Here is a 23717-nt window from a genome sequence, read left to right as displayed (position 1 = left end):
AGAGCGTGAAGGAGGGCAGAGCACGTAGAAAAGGCAAGCCATGGAGGAATACATAATGGATGGTGGTATTTGAGAGAATCTAATTAGGGATGAGTTGCCATTGAAGAGAAATTTAATTTGGGCTGAGCGGGAATGTAATTACGCGGTGGGCTCAGCCACAGAGTTCCTGAGTGTGGTCTATGTTTAACTTATTGTTAGGAAAAGCAGGGCAGGGATGACTGAGGAGCCACGCTGGCCTCCGTCCTCACAACGTGCAGATCCAGAGCACGTACCAGAACACGTCCCCAGCACACAGCACACACACGGCACCCAGAGCTGTAAAACTGTGCTGAGCAGTCTGTCCTCTTTAGATCTTTGGCTGTCTCCTTTCATGAGGAAGACAGTACAGCTGTGAGGAAACAATGTACCACTGATAGTCTTCTTGATACTGAGTAACATGGAAAGCAGAACTTGCTAGAATTTCTGTGGAAAGGTGAGTGTGGTCTGCACTTAAACTATCAGTAGCTTTTTTAAAAAGGTGTTTAGCAATAATAGAAGGGTTGCTTTGTCTTTTCTCTTTTCATAAGAAATACATAAAGGAAGAAAGGCTGAGGAGATGGCCCCACAGCTGAGGGCAGTTATCGCTCTGCCGGGGGATTCATGCTCAGTTTGCAGCGCCCACATCACGCTGCTCACAACCAACTCTTGCCCCAGTTTCAGGAGATCTACTACATGGCACATGCAAGTGCACAGCACACACACACAGAGACACACAGACACACACAGAGAGACACACAAAAAAATCTATCTTAAAAATGAGACTACGTAAAAAGGAGATCAGAAAGCAGACAGCCAGGGCACAAGAGATGGTTTAGGGCAAATAAAGCTTTCCACATACGCCGGAAGACATGAGTTTGAATCCCCATAACCCATGTAAAATAGCCAGATACAATAGCAAAAGCCTCTGTAAATCCACAGTGCCCTTAACAGGAGATGGACAGAAAGACAGGGGAATCGCCAGAACCATGAGGGGATTGGCAGTGGTCAAGAGACCCTGCCTCAAACAAGGCAGTCCGTGAGGACGGACACTCCAGGTTATCATCTGGCCACTGTGCACACACACACACACACACACATGCACACAGACACACACACAGACACACACACATACACACTCACACATACACACACCCATATACGCACACACTCACACACACACACACATACACACACATACACACACACACACATGCACACAGACACACACACAGACACACACACATACACACTCACACATACACACACCCATATACACACACACTCACACACACATATACACACACATACACACACATACACACACACATACACACACACACACACATATACACACACATACACACACACATACACACACATACACACACACACACACACACATACCATACGTAGACAAAAATAGTCAAAATCAATTATAGAAGAGAAAACATTACAAAGATGTGTCTAGTAGTTAGCTAACACGATTAGACTCTCCCACTCCTTATTTTGAAAAACTTCACACTTTATTTTCAAAGTCTTATTACTTATACCTACTTCTTTGATATTCATAGTTTATTCTATAATTTTTTTCTCAGTATAATAATCAACTTTCAGCCTATAGAAATAAATATGGTTCAACTCTTCTTGGAAAGTTCCGAGAGCTGGCAGAATTCCACCACACCGCCAAGGGCTCCTGAGCAAACCACAAACAACTCAGTGCAGCAGGAATTTTCAGCAGATCGATAGTCTCTCAGGGGGTCCAGCTAAGAGTGTTTTCAAGGTGTCTAATTTCCTACTGTAGGTGGCAGTCACAGGGAGGTTGGTGTTAAAGGCACTTTTAAAACTGTACTTATAAAAGTGTTACATTCATTTCTGTCCAAATATATTTTACATTATATGTTTATATAAATAATATTTAATGAAATTACAAAATTAAAACTAACAGCAAAGGCTTGAATCTGTAAGAATTTTTTAAAGCATGCTCCATGACAGGAATACAAACAGTCACATGAACTTTAGCCGAAGAGAGGCGGATCCCGTGGCTCAACAATTGTAACCCTGCCGTCCACCTAAAATGTCGGATGAGTAAGCAGGAGAGAGCTGGGACCTCAGTCCTGAGGAAGGAGTTTGCAGACATGCAAAGGACAGAGTGTACAGTTACCTCACTAATAGCGACAAGTGGGAACAATGAATGTTGGCTGCCACTCATCTGACCTACACAGAAAGATTCAGACGGCCTTGTGGATATTTGCACATGGATAAGTACATTCGAGGTGTCCCTGCTTTGTGAGCTGAGAGGGTCTAAAGTCACTCAATGAGCAAAATGCTCGTACGTCTCCGTCTCCAATCCTAGTCTCCTCCCAAGAGAAGCCAGGCTCCTTGGAGAAATGGTTACGTGAGGATCAGCAGGAAATACGCAAGCTGAGCTGGTGCCGGGCTATGGAAGTAGGGAATCAGCCGGCCCAGCAGTGGTGGTGTGCAAAGGGACTGGCAGAACTTCCAACGGTCAGAGCTGGACAGGCTGGGGTGGCCCTGAGACAGTGCTGGATGATAACCGTAAACATAAGCCAAAGAGCCACCAGTTAACAGCAACCGTGAACAACTGAGTCAATGGAGAGGAAAGAGACTGTGCCTGCCATCAATGTGATCTCCTCATAGAGACACCCAAGGAAATAATATACAGATACTATAGATATTACATATAGCATATTCTATATAAATGTTTATAGTATTAGTATATACATACATGTTTATAGTATATAGCACATACACATATATTTATATATGAATTAAAATATACTATATGTATATTTACATGTGTATATATACATGTGCATATATGCATATACAAACATACAAAATTTTTATATATTTACATATATTTGTATATTTCATTGTATATGTATATTGTATATTTATATATATGTATACATTCATATTGTACGTTTATGTGTGCATGTATATTTGTATACATATAAAATATAATATGTATTACTTTCAATAATTTATTGTACATATAATGTGTATTATTACTATATAATTATATATACACCTAAATATATTCATATATTTATAATATATTTATATCATATTTTATATATAGTTTACTATATACTTACATAAATACATAAAATATATATATTATGGAAAGAAGAGAAGGAGAGGCAGTTGATAGTGGAAAAACTGGGAGCCAGGTGACTGGCAGCATCAGTAGTCTCAGCCACGCAGATAGAAAGCACCTTTCCTATAATCACAAGTCTGAGAAAGCATCAACCCAAGAGCCTAAGTGTCACCAAGGTGTAGGATGATGTCATTAGACAACAAGGCATGTCCGGCCTATCAATGAATGAGAAGGAAAGGTAGGCAGAGAAAAGTCTAGGAAGGAGAGAGGAGGAAGAGAAAGCAGGAGATCCTAAAGGAGGCAACATGGGAGCAGACAGATGTTTCTCTCTGTACGCATCAACAACAGAATACACGAGACAGAAGCGAGAATCTCAGGTGTAGAAGACACCTTAGAAGACATTGACAAAATGGTCATAGAAAATACAAAACATAACAAATTCCTAATTCAAAATATCAGGAAATCCAGGACACAATAAAAATTCCAACTCAATTCTTTCCAGAGACAGAAAGAGCAATTCTCAAATGTATCTGAAATTAAAAAACAACAACAACAAAAAAAAAACAAAAAACAGGATAATGAAAACAATTCTTAACAATAAAAGAACATTTGTGTAATCATCATCCCAGACCTCAAGTTGTATTACAGAGCAACGGTGATAAAAACAGCATGGTATTGATACAGACAGACAGGTTGATCAATGGAGTAATTAAAGAACCAGAAATAAAACCACACACTTACAGCTACTAGACCCTTGACAAAGAAACAAAAAATATACAATGGAAAAAAAGAAAGTGTCTTCAATAAATGGTGCCAATCTAACTGTCCGTCAGTATACAGAAAAATGAAAATAGATCCATATTTATCACCTTACACAAAGCTCAAGTCCAAGTGGATCAAGGACCTCAACATAAAGCCAGATACACTGCATCTAATAGAAGGGAAAGTGGGGAAGATCCTCAAACTCATTGACATGTTGAGAAATTTTCCCAGAACTCCAATGGCTCAGGCCCTAAGATCAAGAATTGATAAATGGGGCCACATGAAGCTGAAAAGCTTCCCTAAGACAAAAGACATAATCAATAGGACAAATCATCAATCTACAGATTGGGAAAAAAAATCTTCACTAACTCTATATCCGATAGAGAGCTAATATCCAAAATACATAAAGAAATCAAGAAGCTAACCTCCAAAAAAAACTAAACAACCCAATCAAAAAATGGTGCATAGACCTAAATAGAGAATTCACAACAGAGGAATCTCAAAAGACTGAGAAGCACTTAAAGAAATGTTCAAAATCCTTATTCATCAGGGAAATACAAGTCAAAATGACACAGAGATTCCACTTCACACCAATCAAAATGGCTAAGATCAAAAACTCAGGTGACAGCAGATGTTGGCAAGGATGTAAAAGGAGAAAGAGGAACACTCCTCCATTGCTGGTGGGATTGCAGACTGTTTCGGCTGTTCTGGAAATCAATCCAGAGGTTCCTCAAAAAACCGGAAACAGATCTACCTGAAGACTCAGCTACACCATTTATGGGCATATACCCAAAAGATGTCCCACCATACCACGGGGGCACATGCTCCACTATGTTCATAGCAGCCTTATCTGTGATAGCCAGAAGGTGGAAACAACCCAGTTGTCCCACAATGGAAGAATGAATAAAAATAAATAAATAAATAAAATGTGGTTCATTTACAATGGAATACTATTCAGCCATTAAGAACGAGGACATCATGAGTTTTGCAGGCAAATCAGTGGAACTAGAAAATATTCTCAGTGAAGTAACTCAGACCCAAAAGGGTATACATGTTATGTATTCACTAAGTGATATTAAGCCCCCAAAAAGTGGATATTAGCTTTTAAAAAAGTACAGAATTCCTAGGATACAATCTACAGAAGTCAAGAAGGTTAACAAGCAGAAGGGCCCAACTGAGGATGCTTCAACCCCATTTGGGAGGGTGAAGAAAACAATCATGGGAGACAGAAGAAGGGGGAGGGTCGTACATGGGAGAGGAGAAGGGAAGGGGGAACAGGACCAGGTATGGGGAAGCAGGAAAGAAGTCCTAAGGGCCAGCAGAATGAACGGAAATATTCGACCCGGTGGGGTGGGGAGAACCCTCTGAAATATACCAGAGATGGTTTGATTATTACTTACTCACTTTACAAATCCTAAATGGTGTATAGGGGATTCCAGATTTTTCCTATTCCTGGTGACAGTGGCATTCACCAGAACACGGGGTGTCCTCAAATACATCGTTTTAAACAATTAAATGAGCACCGTTGTTCCAAACGCAAAACAAAGGCATGGGCGCGAATCGCCGCTACCACCCGGAGCAGGAAGCCACCTGAATACCCACAGTCACTTCCGTCTGCTTCAGCGCTTATTGAGACAGAAAGACAGATGTGGTTTATCTGTACCCAAAATGTCACAGTCACCGGGAATAACACTGGTGTAAGAATATAGGGAAAAGCATCCCCTTGGGGTCTCACCTGTGTCGCAAGCCGATCCTGTAGCCAGCGCTGGCATGGTGCAGGCCGCGGGTGTGTGGCCGCCCTCCACCCTGCTGTCTCAGGAGGCACCAGGGACTCTAGCGGACTGCAGCCAAGCTTCACCCCACAGTGGTCCTACAAGTCCTTCCTAGGAGAAAAAGAAACATTTAAACATTTATATGTATATAAAAAAACAAGTATCACTAAATCAAACACCCTATAACCAATTTAAAATTCATATTTAGCAGAGCAATCATAATTCTTCTGAAGAATTTTTCTTTTTCTGCAGTGACAGGCTGACATTTAGCAGGGGAGTTTCTGATCTTGGTATCATTTCTGACTGAAAACGTAAGTGCCCTGCATGTGACATGTGCTGGGAGCTGCCGATCAGGTGCCCCGTACAGACATTTCCTCCCCCTCTTGCCGGATCCTAGCTATATTTCCCAATGTCTAGCAGGGACCATCGAGTCACTGGCAAGCTGCAACTGTAGCTCCCATAAAGTTTATCCCAGCACAACAGCAGCAAAGTTCTCTACCCCAGGCTGGGCACATCCTTGACAAAATTACTCAGCTAGAAGCAGGGCATGGATACAAGTCACAGAAGTGCTAGCAACCCAAGCTAGACCTTCCTTTAGTAAAAATTCAGCTCGGCTACACCCTGGAAAACCGTGTGTTTTCCAGGACTAGCCTGAGGTTATCTCACTGTAAGAGGGAAGGAGATAGCCTGGGAAAGCTGCGATCCTGCCAGCTCTGTGATCTTGGGTAACTTATGTGATCTGATTAAGGCTTAACTTCCTTGCATGCGAATGAAGACGGTCACTCAGACATGCGTGACGATGGACTATGTGAGACACAGCAAGGCCTTGCAGAGTCAGCAAGCACAGAACTGGCTGGGCGGTAGTTTATATCTTTAATTCGGGCAATGCAATTATAACGTTACAACATAAAAGAAAGCAGGGAGATTACAATCCACCCAGCCTAGCGCCTGGGAAGGAGCTGCCATGTGTTTTAAATTTGGATCGCTGCAGACTAACAACGGAAAATACACATCATTTACATTTTTTTTTTTTTTTTTTTTTGCAGAACTCTTAACTATACGAAGCATTTTAGTACATTTTCCCCCAATTTGTCATACAGCAAACTCAAGTACTTGAAAGCATATTTTAACATACATTAAAGACAACAAGAAAAACAGACACTGTACACACTGGAAAAGGATTCACTCCAGTTCCTAAAGACTCCAAATTGCTGATTCATATTACAGAATAAGGACGAATGAGCTAGCCAGCTTTGACTTGAGAAAAATACAGCTGTAAAATTCCAGTAAAGCCTGCTAAATTAGCATTTTAATTGTCAAAGTGAAAACTGATATTTAAAAAAAAAAAAAAATCCCCCACCAAGGAGACTTTCTTGGACTTTCCTACCTGCTGTGATGTTTTCCCATCTGCTTCCCATCAGCACAAAGGCAAACACAGTCCGCTCACACTACACACCCGCACGGAGAAAAAGCACTAATTAAAAATAGGACGGCGGTTATTTAAAAATTCCAAGCAAAAATCTAACTCACTGAGCTGAAAATGAAAAATGAAAAGGAGAGGGAGAGCCAGGCTTCACTCATGCTCAGCCTAACCACTGCCATTTCTCCAAAGATCTTACACGGAAAACTGCTTTGGCCTCATAAATTATTCTAATCTGGATTAAGATTTAAGTTCGTAAAAATATTCAAGGGGACAGATGAAGTAATTCAAAGCAAATAGAACTCCAGAAAGACCACGGATAATCTAAAGAATACATTGTTAACTGACTATTTTTATAACAGAAAAAGGAAGAAAACCATTGAAAATGTATGAAGTGGATTCACACACACACACACACACACACACACACACACACACGTCTGCCGTTTGGGTGACACCTTTTTATGATGTAAGCAGATGGGGTGTTTCTCACTCGTCTGTATACATATAACTTAGCTCTTTCAGCCACAAGAAGTCAGATTTTGTGTGGGAGTCACTACAAAGACAGAAACACATACACTTTATGCTAACCCACTTTTCCACCACCTAAAGAACTCAAGAGTATTTCACATTTATGAACTACATGTGTCACATAACCCAATTTATACTTTTATTTTTAAAAAAGTAAAATTTAATAAAATATGGGATAGTCCTCATTGAAGAAATATTGACAAAAAAAAAACTGATATCCCCCTTCAAAACAATTTTTAAGCTAGTGTTACCACCACACATGAAAGGAAACCAGAGCAGCTGAGATGCTTCTGGTCTCCATCTGAGCTCCAGAGTTAACCCAGTGGTACAGCTCTCTGGGCCCAAATCATGCCCTTTGAGAGTTGTATACTGCCCAGGAGTGCTGACACACCCAAGATCACAGGCTGCTGACACACCCAAGATCACAGACTCCCAGGCTCATAGGAGGAACAGGCTCCAGTCAGAGACAGCGAGACCAACTGACACCAGAGATAACCATTGAGAGTCAAGCACAAGAACCTAAGAAATAAAAATCAAGGCTACTTGGCATCATCAGAACCCAGTTCTTCTACTACAGCAAGTCCTGGATATCACAACACACCTACAAAGCAAGATTCTGATTTAGAAGCGCATCTTATGATGATGATGATGATGATGGAGGACTTTAAGAAGGACATAAAGAAATCCCTTAAAGAAATGAGAGAGAACACAGGTAAACAGGTAAAGCCCGTAAAGAGGAAACACAAAAATCACTTAATGAATTAAAGAAAAACACAACCAAACAGGTAAAGAAGTTGAACAAAACCATAAAGGATCTAAAAATAGAAATAGAAACACTAAAGAAATCACAAAGGAGACAACCCCGGAGATAAGAAATCTAGGAAAGAGATCAGGAGTCATAGACACAAGCATCACCAACAGAATAAAAGACAGAACAGAAGAGAGAATCTCAGGTGCAGAAGATGCCAAGGAAAACACTGACACAACAGTCAAAGAAAATGCAAAATGCAAAAAGCTCCTAACCCAAAACATCCAGGAAATATAGGGCACAATAAGCCAAACCTCAGGATAGTAGGTATAGAAAAGAGCAAAGATTCCCAACTTAAAGGGCCGGGAAATATCTTCAACACAATTATAGAAGAAAACTTCCCTAACCTAAAGAAAGAGATGACCATAAACATACAAGAAGCCTACAGAACTCCAAATAGATTGGACCAGAAAAAAGAAAATTCTTCTGACACATAATAGTCAAAACACCAAATACACAAAACAAAGAATATTAAAAGCAGTAAGGAAAAAAGGTCAAGTAACATATAAAGGCAGACCTATCAGAATTATCCCAGACTTCTCACCAGAGACTCTAAAAGCCAGAAGATCCTGGACAGACATCATACAGACACTAAGAGAACAAAAATGCCAGCCCAGGCTACTATATCCAGAAAAACTCTCAATTAACATAGACTGAGAAACCAAGATATTCCAAAACAAAACCAAATTTATACAGTATCTCTCCACAAATCCAGCCCTACAAAGGATAATAGATGGAAAACTCCAATACAAGGAGAAAAACTACACCCTAGAAAAAGCAAGAAAGTAATCTTCTTTCAATAAACCCAAAGGAAGATACCCACACAAACATAAATTTACCTCTAACAACAAAAATAACAGGAAGCAATAATCACTTTTCCTTAATATCTCTTAACATCCATACTCAATTCTCCAGTAAAAAGACAGACTAACAGACTGGGTACACAAACAGAGCCCAGCATTTTGCTGCATACAGGAAATGTATGACAAAGACAGGCAAAATGGCAACCAACAGATTGGGAAAAGATATTTAGAATCCAACATATACAAAGAATTCAAGAAGTTAGGCTCCAGAGAACCAATTAACCCTATTAAAAATGGGGTACAGAGCTGAACAAAGAATTCTCAACTGAGGAATCTCAAATGGCTGAGAAGCGCATAAATAAATGTTCGGCATCCTTAGTCATCAGGGAAATGCAAATCAAAACAACCCTGAGATTCTACCTCACACCAGTCAAAATAGCTAAGATCAAAAACTCAGGTGAGAGCAGATGCTGGTGAGGATGTGGAGAAAGAGGAACACTCCTCTGTTGTTGGTGGGATTACAAGCTGGTACATCCACTGTAAAAATCAGTCTCGCGGTTCCTCAGAAAATTGGACATAGTACTACCTGAGGACCCAGCTATATCATCCCTTGGCATATACACAAAAGATGCTCCAACATACAACAAGGACACATACTCTACTAAGTTCATAGCAGCCATATTTATAATATCCAAAAGCTGGAAAGAACCCAGATGTCCTTCACCAGAGGAATGGATACAGAAAGTGTGGTACATTTACACAATGGAGTACTGCTCAGCTATTAGAAACAATGACTTCATGAAATTCCTAGGCAAATGGATGGAACTAGAAAATAAGTGAGGTAACCCAGTCACAAAAGCGCACACATGGCAGGCACTCACTGATAAGTGGATATTAGCTCAAAAACTCTGATTTCCCAAGACACGGTTCAGACCACATGAAGCTAGAGAAGATGAAGACCAGAGTATGGGTGCTTCCGTCCTTCTCGGAAGGGGTAAAATACTCAAGGGTGAAAATATGGAGACAAAGTGTGGAGCAGAGCCATCCAGAGACTGCCCCACCTGGGGATCCATCCCATATACAGAAAACAAACCCAGACACTATTACAGATGCCAAGAAGTGCATGCTGACAGCAGCCTGGTATAGCTGTCTCCTGAGAGGCTCTGCCAGAGCCTGACAAATACAGATGCGGATGCTCACAGCCAACCATTGGACTGAGCACAGGGTCCCCAATGGAGGAGTTAGAGAAAGGACTGGAGGAGCTGAAGGGTTTGCAACCCATAGGAATAACAACCAACCAGACCCCACAGAGCTCCTAAGGACTAAACCCCCAACCAAAGAGTACCCAGGGCTCCAGCCGCATATGTAGCAGAGGATGGCCTTGTTGGACATCAATGAGAGTAGCCCTTGGTCCTGGGAAGGTTTGATGCCAGGGCGGTGAGGCAGGAGAGAGCATGTAGGTGGGTGGGTGGGGGAGCACCCTCACAGAAGCAGGGAGAGAGGATGGAGAGGGGGATTTCAGAGGGGAAACTGGGAAAGCGGGTATCATTTGAAATGTAAATAAATGAAATATTCAATAATTTTAAAAAAAGGAATTAGCATTTTTCATTTTTATTTCAGGATGAATCATCAAGGTTAAATTTGTCCCCGGCTGTGTGTTCATCAAAAATAAATAATCTTCTAAGAATATATTATACAACATAATTATCCTCCTACAATAGTCTAAGTGAACAATTTTTTTTTTTAATAGTTTGATGGAATCCTAACTAAAAAAATACCCAGCATTTTGTGGAATAAAGTAGTATTGCTGGATTTAACTTTCAAATTGGGTTAAATTTTTGTGTAATAATGTGATTTTCCTTAGCCAGCTTGATTGAAAATACTTTGGAATTTGTCAGAACATAGCTGTAATTATTGGTGACTGTTGTATGGAACCGATTTACTACAACACAAAAATACCAGCTGTTACAGTACGTCCTGAGAGGGATTACTGGATAGTCTTAAATTGAAGTTCAATCCATCTTTCCATAAAAAAGGGAGAGAGCAGGACGCCAGGAACGTAACCGCAGTATCAAATGCACCTGAGGCATTTACAATACCCAACAGGACCGTTACAGCTCTCCTTTAAAAGGGCTTATTTTTGAAATTTCACTATTCCAGTTGTACCTTGCTCCCATATATCACACTGGATCAGGTTTTCCTGGCATTGATCACGTGGAAACAGTGAACTACACGAAGGTCTACGTGCTCAAAATGTTCTCTTCCACCCTGACTACATTCAGTGCTTCTGTAGAACTACTGACATCTGGTGGCCAGTCACAGAACTGCAAGTGCCTGAAGAAAGATGGTGATGACCTTTGTGTGCATCTGAGTGTGTCTGTGTTATGCACGTAAGATACATGAATGTTACAGCACACACGTGGAAGCCCCAGGACAACTTTGGGGATTCTCTTCTTTCACCCTGAGTTCCAGGGATCTAACAGCTCCTCAGGCTTACACAGCAAACGCATTTACTTGTAAGCGATCTCAGCAGCCCAAGGACCTTTTTGGTTCCTTGTAAAGCAAAAACTGACTTAATTCATCTATCAACATAGTTCCCTGCAAAACTACTGCTTAAGGTGAGCATATGCAGTGAAGAAAGCAGTAAACCAATCAGCACGTGGGTAAGTTTTCCTGAACATGGAATCACTGTACAAATCAGGTAACAATTACCAGTGGCCTGTTATTTCGGGAGACAATGGCCACGATCGGGGTTTAACAGCCAGGTTTCCAGTCCTGAATCTAACAGAACAATGAAACAACCCAAATAAAAACAATGTTTACAGTCAGATCTAACGTTGTGAAAGATGCTTTCTTTTTATTTACTTTTTTTTTTTTTCTTTTTTATGTCTTTGTCAAATTTAGAGCTGCTGAAGTTACCCATCCAGCAGCACGGGATGTCTTTTCCACTTTCCAGTGTCTCTCAGTTTCTTCAGAGGTTTAAAGTTTTCATTATAGCGGTCCATCCCTTCTTCGGTTAGGATGACTCCTAAGCTATTGCTAGGCACATTGTGAATGGTGCTATCAGTTACCTAGGACCTCCTTTCCTATATGACTGTGGGATGCTTTTTGAAAAGCTATTTATTTGTGCAAGTTGGTTCTGTATCCTACTGTGTTGCTGAATTTGTTTATTATTTCTAGAAGTTTTCTGGCAGAAGTTTTGGATCTCTAATGCATAGGTCTACAAGGTCTGCAAAGAGGATAGGATGGCCCCTTTCTCTATTCGTATCCCTTTAACTTGCTTCGCTGCTCCAGCCCGGAGGACAGTGCCGGAGAGGGATGGAGGGAGTAGACATCCTATCTCACTCCCGATTTCAGCTGTACTGCCTGTGGGTTTCTTGTACATAGCTTTTATAATGCTGAGGTGTGTTTCCTCCGTCCATATATTCTCTAGGACTTTTATCACGAAGGTATCATTTTGACAAAGGCTTTCTCTGTGTCTACTGAGACGATCGTGTGATTTTTGTCATTAAGTCCCTTTATAGAGTTTATTACACTGACTGACTTTCCATATGTTAAGCCATCCCTGCATTTCAGGGATGAAGCCAACTTGGCTGTAGTGAATAAGCTTCTGGATGCATGTGTATATTCTGTTCGTGTGTTATGCAGGGTTTGTGTCTATGCTCACTAGAGACACTGGCTTAGTTTTCCTTTATCGTCACCTGTCTCGGGTGTAGGGATGACACTGGTTCGTAGGAGTTCCTGAATGCTCTCCCTGTTTGTTGTTGTTGCTGAACAGCTGAGGAAGGCTTGCTGCAAGTCTGCCTCAAATGGTTGGCAGAAAAAGAACAGACATAATATGTCACTGATAATTGGATACTAGCCCCAGAAAGCTCTGAACACCCCAGAAACAACTCACAGACCATATGAAGCTCAAAAAAAGAAAGGCCAAAAAGTGGAAGCCTAAGTCCTTCTTTTAAAAAAACAAAACAAAACAAGTGTATAGCACCCACTCAGAGTGGGGTACACCTAGACCCTAAATCATTAATAACTCAAGACCTAAGAAGATAGCCTTGTGGCAATTTTTGGTATTTAAAAATCATTATGTTTAATCTATACACACCAAGAAAACTTTTGATTATTTTCATGTTACATTTTGTTTTACATGTGCTTTGTGCTTATGGTAACTAGTAAGATTTCAATGCACACTATCAAAACTTTAAAAAAATCAAGTACTGACAAAAATATATTCATATAGTTTTATGCCAAAATGCTTTTTCTCTAATAAAGTTGTAAGGGAAAAAAATGGTTGGTAGAACTCTACTGTGAACCCATCTGGTTCCAGACCTTTTCTTTTTCTAGAAGCCTCTTTATTAGTATTTCAGTCTCCTTATTTGTCAAGACCTGTTTAGGTTGATAACTTCTTTGATTTAATTTTGCTTCCATAAAATTATCTACTCCTTTTAGACTTTCCAGCTTTGTTGAGCACAGGTTTTAAAAACATTCCCTTATTCTGAATTTCTTTAGAGTCTGTTGTAATGGCTCCCTTTTCATTTCTAATTCTGTTAATTTGAGTCTTCTTTCTTTCCTTTATTTAGTTCTAACCAAGGTTCCGATGATTTTGCTTATATTTCAAAGAACCAGCTCGTAGGTTCATTGATTGCTTACATTGTTTTCTTTGTCTCTTTTTTAGCTGATTTCTACTCTTATTTTTTTTTCTTTCTTTTTGCTGTCAATTTTAAGTTTTATTTAATTGTGGTAAAATAGAAGACGGGGTGATTTTGATCTTTTTGAATTTGTAAAGTTTCCCCCCCCCCCTCAGGATGTAGTCTATTTTTAAAAAGTTTTTATGTGCTGCTAAGTAGAATGCTAGTTCTTTGGTGTTAGGAAAGAAAATTCGGCAGATATATGTTCAGTCCATTTGATGCATGGTGTCAATTCTGCTGTTTGTTTTTATCCACGTGGCCTGTATACTGAGGAAACTGGAGTATTTAAAGCACCCACTATTAATGCATTAACGTTAATGTGCATCATTAGTTCCAATAGTAGACTTTCTATGAAATCGGATGATGCCCGAGTTGAGTGTATATATGCTTTAGATAGTAATTCCTGGTTAATTCTTCCCTTGATTAGAACCAAGTGTCCCTCTTTATCTCTTCCGGTTAGTCTCAGATTCCGTCTACTTTGTAAGAGAATCACAGCACCTGTTGGTTCTGGTCCCATTTGATGGGGTTCTCTGTCCGTCTGTTTCGCTCCATCTAAGGCAGTTCCTCTCTCTAGAACTAAGACGTGTGTCTCGTAGGCAGAAGCGAGAAGAGTTTTATTTCTTGATACCCTGGACAGTCTGTGTCTTTTGATTTGAGAATCATGGGCATTGATATTTAAAGTTTTTACTAAAATTATGGTCATCAGGTTGTTGATTGTTGGTGACGGTGTTTCTTCTCAGTGGCACTTTGGTTTTAATAATTACGGTTTTGTATGTATTATCAGAGTTCCTCTGCTATGTTCCTTTTCTCTGTCTGAAATGGTTTCCTGCACTTTCCTTAGGTCTGTTTTGTTGTTTACAAAATTATGAGGCTGCTGAGGTCATAGAAACGATTTCTTGCTCCCTCACTTGCAGCAGATGGTTTTGCTGGATACATGATTTCAGGTCACCTGGCGTGGTACGGCTCCAGGCTCTCTGCCTTTCAACGGTTCCACTGAGAAATCAGCTGTTATTTGATGGGTTTCCTTTATATGTGACTTGCGTTTTGGTTTTGATTTGTTTTCCTCTTATAGCTTTCGATACTTTGTTGTGTACACTTAGAATTTTAACTTCGCTATGACATGAGGGTTTTCTTTTCTGGTTTTGTCCGTTTGGTGTTCTGTGTGTTTCTTTTATCTGTATACTGATGTTTTTCCATAATTCAGAGGTGCTTTCTTCTACGATTTGGTTGGATACCTTGTGTATGTCATGACTGGGGATTCCTTCCCTTGTCTGTGCCAATAAGTCAATGGTTTGAGTTTTCCCACGGTGTCCCACATTTCCTGTGTCTTCCTCTCCTATGTTTCTATCTGCTCACTGGATTCTAGTCTCAAGTCTTGGATTGTCCCCAGCATTTCCATCAGCCTTATGTTTGTGTCTTCTTCAGCATCGCTTGGGCATTTATTCTCCTCAAGCTCTTTCTCTTGGTATAGGAGGATCCTGAACCAAGGCTAGAGCTCCCCAAGGTGAAGGCAGGGAAGCCAAGCTAGGCTGCTGGACTGACTGTGGGGCCCGGGACGCATCTGGTAGATTGTAGAATGGCATGACTGAAGAGGGCAGGACTACTCACCAGGACAACCCTGGAGGACTCCGATGTCTAGTAAGAGTGGGAAGGTCGAGGAAGCACAAAGGCCTTCTGTGTGCATGCAGATAGAGCAGGATATTGGCTGCTGTGGATAAGAAGGTGGGAATGGGCTGGGACACAAAAATGTGGGGCTGCTGAAAGGTGTGGGAGGCTAAACTAAGCTGGGCACTAGCTGTGGGACTTGGGCTAGTTCACAATAGCTTTTCCAATGAGATATTTTGAGATAGAAATCAAAGCAGTTTTAATTTCCACTACCCCAATGCTAATGATGCTGAGTTATTTTTTAAATTTATTTTTTAAAGTTATTGCAGGGGCTAGAGAAATGGCTCAGTGGTTATGAGTACTAGCTCTTGCAAAGGACCCAGGTTCCAGTCCCAGCACTCACGTTAGCAGCTTTCAACCATCTGTAGCTACAAGTCAGGGGCTCTGCCTCCTCCACAGGCAAACATTCATACACATAAAATAATAATCTTTAGAAATAAATAAATAGGTTTTGGCCATTTGTATCTCTTTTTTAAAGAGCTCTCTGTTCACAGTCCTTCCTGGCTGGGTTGTTTTTGTGTTGATGCTGTGGAGTTCTTTGTATTTCTTTTTTTTTTTTTTTTTTTAAGAGTTAAAGACAGATCTTTATTTTAAACTCTGATCTACCAATTTAGCGTTTCCCACCAACTCTGGGAGCAGAGACCTTCACAGGCTTCACAATTTTTGTTTAGGTGCTGCCTTTGTGGGGGCCTTGGCAGCAGCCACTGCTGTCTTCTGTGATGCCTGCTTAGCCTGTTTTGCTTCCTTGGCAGCCCTGATAGCCTGCTCTCGCTAAGCTTTCCTAACTTCCGGTTTCTGATTCCTCTCGGCCTTTATATCAGCAAGAGATGCACCAGTGACGGCTCCCTGGAACTTGACTGCACGGCGGTGCTTTTTTTTTAATTTCTTCCGACTGTCCTTTCTTGTGTTTTCTTCTGTAGAGGACAGTCCAGTTTATCTGCCGAGGATTCCTTTTGGAAAGGAATGCAGACTTGCATTTTGCATTAAGAAACTGGAAAACCTTCCCATCGGTCCTGGCATAGCGCTGCCTGTGTCCCGAGTAGATCCTGTACCTGCTAAAACTGCACAGCTAGACCTTCATGGTGGTAGATGTCGGCCTGTTCTTTGTATTTCTAAATACTAATCTCTGTCAGATGTAGAGCTAGGTGGCCCAGATTTTCTATCATGAGGCTACCTCTTCACCTACGTTCACTTTGTTCAACAAATGCCATAATTGTGGCCCTTGTACCAGCTGTCGGCCTTATTTCCAGAGCAGCCGGAGCACTACTCGGAGGAGCTTGCCCTGCTGTGCGGTGCGGAAACTCGGGTCAAGTGTGCCGACGGCTCCGTCTTCTCGTCTTTCCAGTTACTCTCACAGATCTGAAAGGAGCGAGTCTCCCAGTAACATCTGTATTAGTTATTTTCAATTACGGGGCTGGGGACAGGGTACAAAGCAATGCAGATCTCTAAGACTGATATCAGAGTCAATCATAAAACTTAATTCCATTTTTTACGATTCTAAGACTCTTAGATCATGTCACGACAGACACTCGCTGGCTATGACAGGATTCAACCCCAAGCACTTTGTCAGGTGGAAACAGTGTTAAGTCAAAACACTGGTGCTTCTCACATCCCAGCTCCTCAAAGAGAAGAACCGCGGCTGTGTCGCGCGGGCTGTGTTGCGCGGGCTGTGTCGCCACAGGAATGCATGACTGCAGGGAGCCACCTCTCGGTACCATGAGAGAGTAGCACTGCTGAGTAGCAACCCAGGAAAACACTAAAAGTCACTGTGCAAAGCACACATTTCAGCGTGCCTCGTTTTCCTCCTGGGGAACCAGTGGACTTACTGTCAGAACAGAGAAGAAACTTCTAGACAGGCTTAGAGCTGGCCAAGTGTTAGGTTACTCTACAACAACGCGCTCTATGTAACCACAACCAAAGCATCCAAGTTTTCAAGAAAATGCAAACTAAAAAAAAAAAAAATTAAAGTGTCTCACACCTTACAAACTCAACAAAGATCAAGTATTACAGCCTGCAAAGCCAGCATGTGTTCACTATATGGTCCTTCATTTAAAAAAAAAGCAAAAAAGTTTGCTGGTTTCCACAAATAGAGAAACAAATGTCAGAATCATCCCAGAAAGGAAGAATCTCAGGGAGGAACTGATGGACTTTCATGACTGAAGAAGGCCTGCCACACCAGCAGGGGTTTCCTCAGGCAGCTGTCAGGCAACTCTGCCCCTCCCGGGATCTGAACTCGGGTCCTGGACAAGAGCAACAAGTGCTCTTTGCTGCAGAGCCATGACTTTTAAATAAATTATTTGCCCCATTTGCACTGTTATTTCTTTAAATTAATTAGAATTATGTGACTCAGTGAAACAGTTTCAAAATATACCCTAAAGCTAAAAAAGAATATTTATGAACATGATCTTGTATGTTTAATAATCTACAAGAAAACTGTACTAATCGGTCAGGTTTGTAAGTTTCCTAGGCAATATATGATGGCTGTCCAAACAAACAAACCAAAAACAACAACAACACCTTTGCAGGGCTGAAGAGGTGCTTACTGGGAAAAGGTAGTTGCCACTGATGCCTGGCAACGTGTTTGAACCCTGGAGGTGCACAGAGAAAACCAAGTTGACACAATTGTCCTCTGACCTCCACACAAACACCATGACATGCACACACACACACACACACACACACATACACATGCACACACACACACACATACACACACACATGCACACACACACACACACACACACACACACACACACACACACTCTTAAAACTAAACTTATTGTGAGCTTCACTGCTATGGCCCAGGAGATAAGCTGCCTTGCATTCGGCATGAAGAAGAGGAGTTCCTTGGTGTCCCCAGAGCTCACATGAAAGCCTACAGGCACCTGTAACTCTGGAGATCAAGGGACAAGAGGTCTCTGGGGCAATGACCTGGCCTCAGCAAGAGATCTGTGTTAATAAACAGTGATCAATAAATGTCTCAGACATGAGCTCCATACACTTGCACACACCTAATCGTGTAAGCACACACAAATGTGCCCACATACAGCGAAATATACCTATGCAAAAACAAAAAAACAAAACCAAACAAAAAGAAACTGACACCCTCTCTACCCAGTACATGGTGTATGCTTGTAACTCCTGTCTGGGCACTATTGTAAATTCTAGACCAGCCAGCACCAAATAGTGAGATTCTTGTCAAAAAAAAAAAAAAAGTAAGAAAGATTTCTAAGAACCAATTCTTGCTTTAAAATTAGCATTTTCTTAACACCAAAACTAATTGTATTTTCAAACTAGTAACAGCTCTAAAGGGTAGAATTAAGTTAACACAAATCAGTCATGACAATACACATTTATAAGGTGTGATTTTGAGGATATCAAAAGGAAACAGTGATGCCATGGTGCATGTAGCCCAGAAGCAGCGCTCGTGCAGAATAAATGTCTGGATTAACGGGCTTTCTCTGTGGTGACCTGGCCTCATGCTTACAAAAGAAATCCCACTGTCCTTCACGGGAACATATATCCATGATTCTTACTGTATTTTACTGGCTTTGAAAGCTGAGAATGCTAGAAATAAGCCCCTCAGACGTTCAAAATGCCAACATTATGGCGGAGAGAGAAGCCGGACTCCACGCCGCAGGGGACTCGCTGTCATATCGGCCCTTTGTTTGTTGAAACTTGAAGAACCTCAGTCAAAGCCCATCACTCCCAAACAAAACCTCAGCCTACATATCGTAGTACTGTCTTATTTAATGATGTGAATAATTAATGTCTGTGCACATTAGTTGCAGCAATCTATTGACTCGATAAATTTTTAATTTACATTCCATAAAATCGAAATTGGAGTGTTTTGTGTTTCCAGGATGAATCAAGTGAAAAGATACTTAACATTTCCAGTCTAGTGAAAACAGAACAAAAATTGAGTTGCTATGGAAAGTAACAGGCCAGGCACTGCCCAAAAGCTATGGGAGTGTTTATCCAAAAGCACATTTTTACAGAACTACACAAGTCACTGAGCCAAATGCAGACACTCTCCCACACCACCCTCTGTAATGAAAGGACGCACAAATGAGAACACTGTGACAAACTTAATGTTTGAAATCCAGGGCTCAGGAGACAGCTCACTGGTAGAGCACACTTCCCTGGCATGAGCTACAGCCTGCACACCATTGCCAACACACACACACACACACACTCACATACACACACACTCACACACAGACACACAGATACACACAGTCACACACTCACATACACACACACTCACACACAGACACACAGATACACACACACTCACACACTCACATACACACATACACACACAGATACACACACTCACATACACACACACTCACACACAGACACACAGATACACACACTCACACACACTCACACACACAGAGACACAGATACACACACACACACACACACTCACACACTCACATACACACTCACACACACACTCACACACACTCACACAGACACACAGATACACTCACACTCACACACACACTCACACAGAGACAGAGAGAGACAAAGAAACAGAGAAACAGAGACAGAGAGAGACAAAGAAACAGAGAAACAGAGACAGACAGAAACAGAGAGACAGAGAGACAGAAAGAGAGAGAGACAGGGACAGAGAGAAATGTTTGAGGGCTGGAAAAGAACCGTCAGTGCACCAGAGCGGGCACACTGTAATAAAAGGATGCTCCAGACCACAGGGAAGCCAGCTGTAAGTCAGCTCCGGGCCATGCCGTGTCTTGAGAGGAGACATGCTCACACAAACAACAGAAGATGAAAGCAACTCCGAACAGGGGTCTCTGCGCCCCAACGAGCTGCGGAGATTCAGGCATCACCTTGGGGCATCTCCCTGGCCTCCTTCACTAAACTCTGAGATTTCCCACCCTTCCTCACGTCCCAATTTGAGTATGTATTCCAAGTATGAAGTTTACAGAGCATCTTTCCTACTGGAGTACAAACCGCAGGCGTCTGTGCTGTTCGCTGCTCTGTTTCTGGTTCCTCCCCAGTGATGAGGAGAATGAAGGAGTGAAAGCCAGATGCCCTGCCCATTTTAGCAGTGAGAACGTAAGCTCCCTGTGTGACACACTCTTCACATCATCCATCCCCCAGCTCTGCTCAGAGGAAGAGGACTGCTCACCACCAACCTTAAACTGTTTCCAGGACAAACTGAAGGGATGGAGGTCGCCTCTATGCCCTCTGCTCTCTGACATTCCCTGCCCTCTCTTTCAGCGTTAAGGGCTCTCTGCAAGTGCCAGTCAGCCTGCCTGCCACTTACATGCTATCTCGCAGTGGGACCACACCTGTGCACAGTGGGACCACACCTGTATGCAGTGGGGGACTGACTTCTCACGGAAACTTCCATTTGTCTGGGTTGTAGCATGAGGGGAGGATTCAGTCCTTGCCTCTGCTGAAAGTCTGGTCACTTCTCTTTAATCAGACTACTGTCCTTTCAAGGGGGAAGCTCCCCTCCTCACCCGACCCCAGGCCACTGCTTGCCAGTGACCCTGACCTCCTGAGCTTCTTTTCCTAATCAAAACACAACTTTCTACATTTTTAAGCCTAAAATTTAGCAGCGTTTGCTATACAATGGTCTCCAGAAAACTCCTAGATGGAAATACTACATAGCTATACATTAATAACTGTAGATAACCACAAACTGTAGAGCAAATGTCATTTTCTTACTGACTACAATGGAACTGCTATCTTCATATCCAAAACCTGACTTCCTAACTTTAGCCCCTATCTTTCCACTGGCAACTTTTTGAAGATGCGCTTATTAAAAGTATTTAGCCATGTGAAGGGAATAGCAATTTACTCAGGAATAGTCCAGCAGACAGAGACAGGGAGAGCCTGTGTGTGGCAAAATGTCACAAGCTGCCGGATTTTTCACAAGACAAATAGGTGTTCAATGTAGTGTTCTTCCAGCGTTTCTTAATGTTAATACTTGCATTATGAATCCCGTGTGCTTATGGGCATTAGCATGTGCACCTGTGATGCTCATGTGTGTTTGTGTGTGACCTGTCTATGCAGATGCATGTGTGAAGGTCAGAAGACAACCTCAGTGTCATTCCTCAGGAGCTGGCCACCCTTTTTTTTTAAAGAGGTCCCTCATAAGCGTGAAATTCACAAAGTAAGCTAAACTGGTTGCCCTTGAGTCCCAGGGATCTGACTCCCCATCACTGGGATTACATCACAGGGATTACATCACAGGGATTACATCACTGGAATTACATCACAGGGATTACATCACAGAGATTACATCACAGGGATTACACATGGGATACACTGGGATTACATCACAGGGATTACATCACTGGGATTACATCACAGGGATTACATCACAGGGATTACATCACTGGGATTACATCACAGGGATTACATCACAGGGATTACATCACAGGGATTACATCACAGGGATTACATCACAGGGATTACATCACTGGGATTACATCACTGGGATTACATCACAGGGATTACACATGGGATACACTGGGATTACATCACAGGGATTACATCACAGGGATTACATCACTGGGATTACATCACAGGGATTACATCACTGGGATTACATCACAGGGATTACATCACTGGGATTACATCACAGGGATTACATCACTGGGATTACATCACAGGGATTACATCACAGGGATTACATCACAGGGATTACATCACAGGGATTACACATGGGATACACTGAGATTCACAGGGATTACACATGGGATACACTGGGATTACACATGCACACCACCACTCTTGGCAGGTTTTTAATTATTTTATTTATTTACACTTCATTGCCCCCCCTTCCAGGTCCCCACCCCACAGTTCCTCACCCCATTCCCTCTCCCCCTTGCCTCCAAGAGGATGCTCCCTTCCCCCCCCCATGGTATCCTTCCCTTTGGGGGCCTCAAGTTTCTCGAGGATCACCCTCAGCATCTTTAACAATGGTTCTGTAGATCAAACTCAGGCCCTCAAGCCTGTGACAGCACTTTACTAACAAAGCCATTTCCAAAGGCTACACAACAAAATCCCATGTTTCCCAGTGTCCTGTACCTCTAAGCTCTGCGTCTCCCAAGGCTCTAATTGGCCAACACATCTCCAGCCTAGGCTGCCCATCACTGCCCGCACCGCCTTTCTAAAACAGATAACATGACTGCTCTAAATGAAACTAGAGGGTGACTCCAGGGAACTTCCACAATAGATAGAGTTTAAATGCATTAAAATGCAACGTTTTTACTAAAGTTAAACTCATGTTTAAACATCACACTGATGCCTCCCTCAGTATCTCCCACATCCCTGAGTGTGCTGGGCCAGTCTGTCTCTCGGCGCCTCTGCCTGCCACAGTCTCACCTGCTCCAGACTGTGGCTTAATGACTCACACCCATGCCAAAGCCTACGGCAGGCACTGTAAGCAGACGGGAGCCACACAGAAGCAAGCAAGCTTAAGCGGACAATCTGTTCCTACATTGGTCCTATTTGGCAATTCCTCTCTCCATCAGCAGAGGGAGCCCTCATTTTATTTATGAAGAAGAAAAATGAAATCTTGGGGACAGCAAATTTCACAAGCTTCAGATCAAGTGTTACAATTTCAAATATATAAGAAATTTTAAAGTAAATATTCAATATGCACCAGATGTGAGCAAACATCTTTATTTTAAAATGGGGGTGGGGCAGGAATCATACCATACTTCAAGCTCTAGCTGTAGGTCTTCAGTGTTGGTGAGCGCGGCACGGCCTTCAACAGAGGAGATGCCTACTGAAGGGGGCCCTGGGCCTGAGGACCCACAACTCTCTGAATGAGAAGAATAAATGATCACCAAGGCCCTGGATGAGACGGCTCTGGTCCCCCTTCCTAGGCTCAGGGAACACTCAGGGGTCACAGGAGGCCAGCTGTCGGGGAGGGGGGAGGGGTGGAACAGAGATGTCTCCTGGGCATGGTGCAGCCAATCATTCAGGAACATACCGCACCTATGGATACATGCACGAGGCCTCACGGCATTCCACCCTGACCTGGCGAGGGGACGGGAGGCACCAACCTCTTCCTGAGGAGCTGCTGTTGGCAGTCAGAGGTTCTGTTCAGAAGTATGGCCGCTGAGAAATAACCCCAACCCACA

The 23717-nt window shown here is 42.2% G+C and overlaps 1 protein-coding gene and 1 pseudogene across 3 annotated transcripts in view; both read right to left on the bottom strand.

Moving 5' to 3' along the window:
* Nucleotides 1-23717, bottom strand: part of MPP7 (MAGUK p55 scaffold protein 7) — a 214676-nt gene that overhangs the window by 150581 nt on the left and 40378 nt on the right. For both annotated transcript variants that reach the window (XM_080916754.1, XM_080916753.1), the window contains exon 2: nucleotides 5637-5784. In XM_080916754.1, the coding sequence (XP_080772880.1) occupies nucleotides 5637-5673 (37 nt within the window). In that variant the 5' untranslated portion in view covers nucleotides 5674-5784. The remainder of the gene's footprint in view (nucleotides 1-5636; nucleotides 5785-23717) is intronic.
* On the bottom strand, nucleotides 16196-17303 carry LOC308421216 (large ribosomal subunit protein eL24-like; annotated as a pseudogene). Its single transcript has 2 exons — nucleotides 17106-17303; nucleotides 16196-16654 (listed from the first exon to the last, which is right to left on the bottom strand). The product of its transcript is annotated as a large ribosomal subunit protein eL24-like (transcript).

This window comes from Micromys minutus (assembly GCF_963924665.1).
Source record: "Micromys minutus genome assembly, chromosome: 5".
Classification (NCBI taxonomy): Eukaryota; Metazoa; Chordata; class Mammalia; order Rodentia; family Muridae; genus Micromys; species Micromys minutus.
Note: the sequence above shows the minus strand (reverse complement) of the source record. Positions and strands in the feature narration are given on the sequence as shown.